Below are 9,732 nucleotides of genomic sequence, written 5' to 3'. Positions count from 1 at the left end.
CACTTCAGAAATTCCAGACTACTTTGCTTCTAAAGTCTATGTAATAACCAGAATCCACCTACCCTACAACAGATATTAGATAACTCTGCAAATCTAGAGGAACTGTTTAATTTCATTTGGAAAATCTGATTTGACAAACGAATCTAAAAATAGTTACAAAAAAACCTGGAAAGAAACCTTGGCCTTGATGCCCTTGTCTTAAAACCCCTAATCAACAACAACTTTTGCCAGCCTTTTCTGCAGTTCCAAATGAAGAGAACTGAAGACAGCTATGAGCTGATCAATTATTCATTTATCTCAGCATCCTCTTTCTGCTATATTAGCATTAGTAGAGGCATATGATGCAAGAAAGCAAGCTTATGCAGCACAGCCAAAAAAAAAAAAAAAACCCCACTTCCATTTCACCCCCCTCCGTTCGTTCCAAATACCTGTCCAGCTGAGCCTTAAATTTTTTTTAGGCTATCAACTTCCACAAGGGATGGAAGTATGTTCCACCAACCAACTACCCACTGGCTAAAGGCAAATTTTAGCACATCTATCCTACATCTGTCTTTCCTCGATCTGAATTTATGCCCTCTCAGGTGATTATTCTAAGCAAGAGGAAGAATCCCATCAGCATTGAGCATGCTCAAACCATTCAAGGCTTTATACACCTCTATCAGATCACCTCGCGGGTGCCTAGTCTCCAGACAATGTAATTTACAAAACTTAAACCTTTCTTCGTAAGAACAACCCTTTGTTCCATTCACTAATCTCATTGCCCTTTTCTGTACTCGTTCCAGCAGCTCTACATCCTTCTTGAAATAAGGCCTCCAGACCTGTATACAGTATTCAAGGTGTGGCCTTACCATTGCCTTATACAAGGGAATAATCACCTCCTTATCCCTGCTAGAAAAATTCCTGTATATCATTGACAAGACACCATGAGCTACTCTTGCAGCCTGTCTTCACTGCTCAGAGAACTTGATATCTGCTTGCACAATTACCCCCAGGTCCTTTTCATTCTCTACCACTGTCAGTGTAGTACCACAGAGCTGATACGTTGCTCTGGAGTTGCTGTTTCCCCATATGTAGTACTTTACATTTGTCAATGTTAAACTTCATTTGCCACCTCTCAGCCCATTCTTTCCAGATCCTGTTGCAGCAGCATAGCATCAGTAGTGCCCTTAACAACCCTGCCAACCATATTCTTAATGGAATATATACATTCATAGTTTTAAAGGGTATAGTTTATAGTTTTTGCTATAATTCTAATATATTCACACTGTGTGCTTTCTCTCTGATTGATAGAGCCCATGTACATCTTAAGCTGTCATAATCATCTTTCCTGAAATTAAATTCATTCCTTTGCCTTTAACTGCTACCTCTCTCCTCATCGTCCAGTTTAGAACCCCATGATCACTTCCTTTTAATGGTTCCTGTACTGTTAGCCCTATGATTTCATCTGGTTGGTGGATGATCAGGTCTAGAATATTCTTATCCTTAATACTTTTCATAATACAAATAATTTAATTGATTGAAAAATTTTGTTTCCCACAATGAGTTTCCCTCCTGTTCAAATCACACATATGACATTCACTGGCCTATTTCATTTGCATGTAGATATTATCATAATCTTCACAACCTGCTGGTCTGTAGATTACCCCCACACTCATACTGTTGTTCACACTATACAGATTTCTATACTAGCACTTGTAACTTTGAATCTGTGAAAGCTTTTGTTGTACTCGCATTGCTTTTTATAAGAAGCATGAACCTACCAAACCCCTTCTATCCTTGCTAAATACACTATACATATAATAGCGAAATTTGTCATTTGTCATTCAAGTGATGCGACATAGCTGTTAGGCCTATTAAGTCAGTATTATCTGCCCTAACTAGAGTTGGAATTCACTAATTTTATTGAAAACACTCCTGACATTACAAGGAGTGATATTAAATAACGAGACTGCATCAGCCACTACACACCAAGCACCATCTGTGAAATAAAGATACAGCAGTTGACCTTGAACCTTTCGTAGTTGCCTGCCTTGTCACGTTCCAACATGATCATTCACTTTGCTGAGAGACAGGTTTTCATTTCCTGTGTTTTTACAGTTGGTTGTAAAAGTGACAGACAAAAGAATCTAACAAAGAATAAACCTCAAATTTTTAACAAAACTAAAGAAAACACCAAGTGTAAGTCAGGAGTTGATACATCAAGTTTATAGGAAACACTGTCAAGAGCTCAAATAATGTGTGAATAATGGCAAAATTGTTGGCAGAAAGATTTTTTAGAAGAGAGAATGTAGAAGACTATAAACGACTAGGCTGTCTGGTATCCATGGAAAATGACTAGAAGTGATCGTCGTTTAGGCATTAGAATGGTTGCATGACAATTCAATATGGACAAAACAACAGACAAATTTAAACTAAAAATTTAAGCATGAGAAAAGTGTGCTAATATGGTGTCAAAAATTTTGAATGACAATCTAAAATGAGAAGACTCAAAGTTTATGATGATGTTTTGAAACAAACTGAAGATCCAGACTTTGAGTACTGTAATTACTTGCAATGAATGTTGGCTGTTCTAGTAAAACCCAGAACCTAAAGAGTTAATGCAATGGAAGACAAAACAATCCCCCAGAACAAAAAAAGGCAAGAATGTTAAAATCAAAGTGACAACCATGCTCCTTGTTTTATCTGATATTAAAGGAATTATGGCTGAATACAAACCACCAAATCAGACTGTCAATCAAACTACAATGAAGTTCTAACAAGGCTGCATAAAAAATAAGGAAAGATCTGAATTGTGGAAGATCCATCAATATGATGCTCCAGCGTGCAACACACTTTCTGTTCACCAGTTTCTGGCCAAAAAACATCCCTGTCTGTGAACATATACCCAAAATTCACCAGATTATGCTTACAGAAATGTTTGTGCCTGAAAGAAATGTATGGAACACTGTATACAAGCCTAAAGCAATTATTTTTAGAGGGAAACTTGTCAAGTATGAAATATTTCATTACATTTATTTTATTGCAACAGACTAATACCACACTTCATATACATGGTTAAGGCTAAGGATTCTTGTATAATTTACCAGCCTGACCCATTCCATTGAAGTTATTAAAGCGTGATTTCCTTGCATTAGCTTCCTATTTGTTTGAAACATTGCTAGAACAAGAACTGCTGGGATATGTGCAAGCATTACTTTGACCAATATTATGAGATAAATGCATATCTATAGTGCTCCTGTTTTTCCTAATTAGCAGTTTCCTGAACCCTTAAGGTACCCTCAATGATATTTGCCAAAAAACCCTACACTACCTTTGTTCAAATGAATCACATCTCTACAAAATAGATTCCTTCTACTTAAGTTATGAGAACAAATTTTCTTATTATTAATGTTACACTTTCTCAAGCACACAAAAAAAGAATAAAATTACATTTCACATTGGTGTTTTTTTTTTTTTTTTTCCTACTAGATATTACTCAACATATAGTCTGAACTTCTCATAATGGGAATTACTTGCAACTAATGTAAAATCACAGATCAGATTGCTATAAATGCAAGTCAAACTGCTATAGGTGTGGATTGTCCTAAGTTGAGGATTACATATATATCTTTTTACAAGACTATCAACACAAATCTACCTCCATTGGCATTTAGATTTCTAAGTGGAAATGCATGGTGTGATGCAAATATCCTACCACTTTCTGAGAGTAGTAACTTTTAATATTATTTCAAGGGACTGATTTTAACTAAACCGCAGCTGATTTGGATCAATCACTGTTTCTGTCCATACAGGGACAGGTGTTGATGTCTATCAGCAATCTCTTCATATATGTCAGAACTGTAGGAATCTAGTGAATAAAATTGACAAATTTAGAACCTTGCTTTGCTCTCTGGAGTGTGAGATATATATTTTCACAGAAACATGGCTTCACAGTAGGATTCTGAATTCAGAAGTGGTGGCAGTGGGCTATACTGTACTCAGAAGATTTAGAGGAGGTGGTATCGTATCGTGATCATTATCTCAAACCACTTTGTAGTAACAGTGCACAGGACTTTCCACAATGTCGAAGGAATCTTGTCAGTTGAATGTTCATAACAAAACTGTTCTCATTGCAGCTATCTACCTTCCACCCCCAGTTGATCTATTTATTATGCAGAGGGTGTTGCAAGTTTGAAATGTTTTTTCACCAATCGGATGAGGGTTTCTTATTTGGAGACTTCAATATTCAACACTTTCCATTGGGCATTGAAGAGTCACCTGCTACAATTAGGCTGCTATAAGACATGTCTGAACTGGGCCTCAAGCAGTATAACAGTACTTGTACTGGAGTTAAGGCATTATTGGATCTTATTTTTGCATCAAGCAGATCTTAATTTTAGAAGTAGTTTGTTTTCTGCCATCTGATCACAAAGATTTCAACTGTCCAACATATCACAGAAAAATAAAGGCACTAACTACTCTTGTCCCAGCCAATCTTAAATTTAGGAGAGCAGACTAGCAATTATTAAGACGTAAACTTGATAGCACGGATTGGTCGTCATTCCCACTGATTAATGATCTTGATACAGTCACTGATTATCGTATTAGCACAATCTCTACTACCACTCAAGACTTCATACCTCTCAGTAAAAACTACAGGAACAGATTCCCACGTTGGTTCGTGGCAGACATAATTGCAAATATCCGAGCCAAAAATTAGTGCAGAAAAAACTTCAGGGCAACACATGAAGCATATGTCACTTTTCAAGGAACACAGAAGGCACCTTAAAAGGATGATCAGTATGCTCGCTATATCCAAAAATTACATAGTGAATGGAGACCTGAAACCATTTTGGAACATGATTAAAAACTCATAACTGCTCAATAGGAACCACAATCATACATACCAATGGTAAGCCACCTCTGACAAAACTAAAGCAGATCTTTTTGCAACTTTTTTCTCCTCTTCCAAGAAAGCTACAGATGCTTCAACTTATCAATTTCATATCTTCAAGGATGATACACTCAATATCACTCATGTGCTTTGAAAACTTATGAAGGATTTTTCTGGGGGCCTAGATAAGATTTCACTTATCTTTGGGAAGAAATGCTTTCCACAATTTAAATACATAATATTGCATACATTCAATCTTTCCGCTAATACTGGTATTTACCCACCTCAATTCAAAACAGTTATTCCTATCGCAGATGTTATTCCTATCACAAAGAGTAGTGCAATCCGCTCACTGGAGAATTACTATCCCATCTGTCTTCTAAATTCACTGGCAAAAATTCTGGACATAATTATTCACAACTGATTAATGCAATAATTTCAGCACTTCATCTGCAACAGCCAACATGGCTTCACCAGGGGTGAACTACCACTAATCTATCTGGCAACATGTTCTAGACACTGTTGATCTGGGAGGACAGGTTGATGTAATGTACACAGACCTTTGACAGTTTCCTGCACAATCTTCTTGCTAAAAAACAGCCAGTATGGAATACTTGACTCTACTTTACTGGTTGATGAGTTATCGAAAACATGGGTAATCATCAGACAAGAAATCTCAATGGAATTTTTTCCATCTAGAGGAGTAGCAAAGGGATCATCTTTTGGGCCTCTTTTATTCACCATCTTTGTCAACGATCTACTGCAATTTGTTGAGAGGTGGTATTATGATTTTAACATTTGCTGATATGAAACTACTTGGGTATCAACAGTCAAGATTATGCAGTTAACCCTCAAGCTGCTCTCAATTTCATTTGCAGTTTCAAGGAAAGATAATATTTTAGCAAACCAATACTTCATCAAGGATACTTCAATTTCCAGAGTTGCTTTTACTGCTGGATGTGGGTTTTGATAAACATGTTAGGAATATATTAAATCAAGCTAAAAAACAAATTGGCTTCATTAAAAGGCAGACAGATTTCAAGGTTCTCTGTGCTCCTATTCAAAGCAACTGTACTCCCTATACTGGAGTTTGCTGCTCCTATATGGAACCCACACTGCATATTTGATACAGCAAATTGAATCGCTGCAAATGAAATTCATCCACTATCTTTGTAGATGTAATCCCAAGTTTTACCACCGAATTTTCTACCCAAATTCTAACTTCAATCTTTGGAAACTCATTGAACCGTTCTCGATCTAAAACTGTTGTACCATATCTTCACTGATTCAACCCATGTGCCGGATCTTCTATGCCATATTGATCTTTGTGCTCCAGTGGTGGCTACTAGACAGAACGCTACATTCCACATTAGTAACTCTATATTGCAGATATCCAGGAATTCCTTCTTTAAAAGAACATTAACACTGATGAACAAGTTTGATTTGGATATGGCTGTAGACAGGAAAGAGTTTCACAGAATGATTTGGTGTGGGTTGGCTAGTTGACAGTTGAATTCAATGTTTAAGGTGTCCTTATCAATTTGTGTGTGTATCATGTCTCCTGCAGCTACCTGCTCTCTGTGATTTTCCTCATGGCACTGGACTTATATCATGAATACTTTTTTTATTTCCTTGATTTGGAAATTTTCCCAAATGAAATGAACTTTCATTGTATAATGTGTTATTCTTCTATTTATTTTTATGTTCTGTATGATCTTTATTCTGTTTTATTTTTACTGCTTTGTTATACACTAGCTGGGCACATGCCTATTGTGTATATTATATGTTAAAATAAATAAATAAATAAATTTGTAACAATTATAGTACAAAAAGTAACAAAATTAAAGCCTAAATGCTACTGTATGAAGTGGCAACAGGAGTATGTTCGTTTCTTTTTTTTAAAGGATGGGGAGAAATCAATAGCACATGGATTAACATGTTTGCTGGCACCTGTAACCTCTGACCTTAATGCACAAAGTTCAAAAATAATTGGTTTCTGTAAATTCCAGAGTGGAAGGAGCAGAGACATTTTTGGATGGCCGAATTATTCAGTCTTGCAGGTGACTGACAAAAATATCTGGTTTTCCTTCCAGAAAATAGTTCTGAAAGTCAATTTATATATATATATATATATATATATATATAGGTAGATTAGTAACTCGTTTACATGCATAAAACAGAAGGGAATATGTTAAGAGCTGACTTAAGAAAGCATATTTTCTAATTAATTTGCTCATTCATCAAAGGCAATTGTTATACAACTTGATTCTCTCAGAGATAAGAGCCCAATTTTTAAAAGCAGTTTTAAACCATAAACAAAATATAGGATGGAGTCACAGGTTGGATGGAATTAAGACCTTCCTCTACTCACACGATTGTGTGTTTAATTACTTAATTCTCAGCAACTCATATATTAAATGTAATACAAGGAGTGATCATTTAATTCGCAGACTGGTGCAAGATCTTACCTTGTCATCTACTGAATCTTCTGTGGATTTCTCTTTCTCGATATACTCTCCCATGAACTTTACACACTTTCACCACCATCATACCCATGCATTAAATGCTACTTGCAAGCCATTTTTTGAAAGACTGCAAAGTGCTTCCATTGTGGCAGATACAAAACACCTTTCAGAGCTTTCTTCAGATGTAGAAACGGAAGAAATCACATGGAACTAAGACCGGTGAATAAGGAGGATGTGGCAGAACCTTGACACCTATGGCAGTGATCACTGACTGCACAATATTAACCATATGGGGCCTGCCATTGTTGATAGAGAAACCACTTCACACCAAAAAGTTCTTGAAGTTTCTTACAAATGCTACAACAAAGTTTGGCTCTGAGAACAGTGAAAGATTTCCTGGACTTTTGCGATTTGCTCAGTTGTTGAGAAGGAAGGCTGACCAGGTCTTAGTCATCTGCAAACAGACTCACTGAATCACTTGTCATTTAAATATGGCTGTCCTAACAAGACACTGAATACCATATGCTTCATTTATCTCTGTTTGCAATGCATTTAAGCTCCATCTGACACAATAATGACTCACATATCGCTGTTCAATCTGTATGTCTGACATGATACTTGCTTCAAAATGATCATCAGTGACACACAGCTAAAAAAAAACCTCTTTACACAATACTAGCTTGAAAATACTGGCATGCACACATAGATGTCTACTCAATAGTGATCAGGGAGAGCACCTCTAGCAGCAGTTATGGAAACTTTACACAGTAAACGTAAAATCTTGCACCAGTCCACAAATTAAATGATCATCCCTCATACATGATATACCCCACACTTGATATGTCATTTAACATATTAACCATACAGATATTTATGGCTGGTTAGTCTTATATTTATTAACATTCAATATTATTTAATTTTTTACTTCATGAAAACTGACACATCAAAATTTTATTGAATCCATCCCAAGAGAAGCACAATTAATCATATTATATATACATGTAGAAGTGTATAAATTTCAATGTACATATCATTCTGAATAAGATATTTCATGCCTTTCTGTATTCTATTCGTTCCACCTTAACATCATCTCCAATCAGCTGGTAAACATATGTTACAACTGTGGATGCTTGAATATCCATTAAGACAAATGAAGGAATGATGTTACTATAAAAAAATAAAAATACTGATAAATAAATTACAGTAGATTTTAACATATCATTAATACACTATAGTCTTATCTGATTTGTATGGGGCCTTGAGGAACACCTGATACCTCAGCTTTTAGATATACTAAAAAAAAAAAGTCCTGTACTCACCACCAAAAATAAAGATTAACATTCCACTTCTAATTCTTCAACCTGAAGATTATCGCCTTTACCACATCATGTATATGGTCTTAAGGAAAAGATGCAATAATTTGTATTGCATTTATTTCCTGATTTAAATAAGTATATGGTGTTGAATGTATGGTATCAAGAAACAATCCATCACTTTCGTATTCATATGAAAACATTTTTAATGCAATTTCTTGCATTAAAAATGTTTTAAGTCCTGTACTCACAGCCCTGCTAAGATCACATTTTCACAACTGCAATGTGCTGTTTTATATAATTCCATAATGGTCTTTTATTGCTATGCCTTATCTTAGTTTTTTGTATCAGTTTCTTGTTTTACATTTTGTCATTTAAACTTCAGTATTTCCCAACTTCATAATTGCAGTTCATATAACAGTTAACAACATGTTATAAACTTTCTGTGCCAGTGTACAAGCTCAATCTTATGCATATATTTGTATTCTTATATTTTACTCTAAGACTAGTATTAGTGATTTGATGGGTTGATGTTGGGAGAATTAGGCAGCCACAGAAGCATGCAAAATGCTTGGACACATCCTCAAAACATTCCTGCACAATGCAGGCCTTGGGACACAGGGCATTATTTTTTTGAAAGACCAGTACCACGTGGATACGTGCACACCATGTATGGAAAAACATGGTCTGAAATAATGCCAAGGTAGAATCTGACACGGTGTGTTCCACGGGAATGAGGGGACCCAGTGATGTCCATGAAGATACAGGTAGTTCTCGACTTTACGAGTTAATTCGTTCCTAGCGCATGCTCGTAAAGCGGGAATTTATTTCCCATAGAAATAAGGTTAAAAATAGGGGTTATGTTCTCAACAATGAAATCAGTTTATGTTTAAACAATGATTGATTCATTGAAAGAAATGAAAACGTAGCCTGTAAAATCAAGCAAATTATAATAATAGAGAATTATTTACTACTTACAGATGATAAAGAATGTTTATTCTTCATCATCATCGCCTAAATGCACACTCATTGATCACTCATTATTGGCTCGGCATTCGTTGGTTTGTTGCACAAGGAGTCG

General features: G+C 35.8%; 1 protein-coding gene across 2 annotated transcripts in view; it reads right to left on the bottom strand.

Annotated features, from left to right (window-relative positions):
* Positions 1 to 8,274: 8,274 nt before the first annotated feature.
* Vps29 (vacuolar protein sorting 29) overlaps positions 8,275 to 9,732 on the bottom strand; it is an 87,162-nt gene continuing 85,704 nt past the window's right edge. For both annotated transcript variants that reach the window (XM_090384429.1, XM_090384435.1), the window contains exon 4: positions 8,275 to 8,505. In XM_090384429.1, the coding sequence (XP_090240555.1) occupies positions 8,388 to 8,505 (118 nt within the window). In that variant the 3' untranslated portion in view covers positions 8,275 to 8,387. The remainder of the gene's footprint in view (positions 8,506 to 9,732) is intronic.

The sequence above is a fragment of the Mastigoproctus giganteus genome, chromosome 1 (genome assembly GCF_048544385.1).
Source record: "Mastigoproctus giganteus isolate SK-2022 chromosome 1, ASM4854438v1, whole genome shotgun sequence".
Lineage (NCBI taxonomy): Eukaryota > Metazoa > Arthropoda > Arachnida > Uropygi > Thelyphonidae > Mastigoproctus > Mastigoproctus giganteus.
Note: the sequence above shows the minus strand (reverse complement) of the source record. Positions and strands in the feature narration are given on the sequence as shown.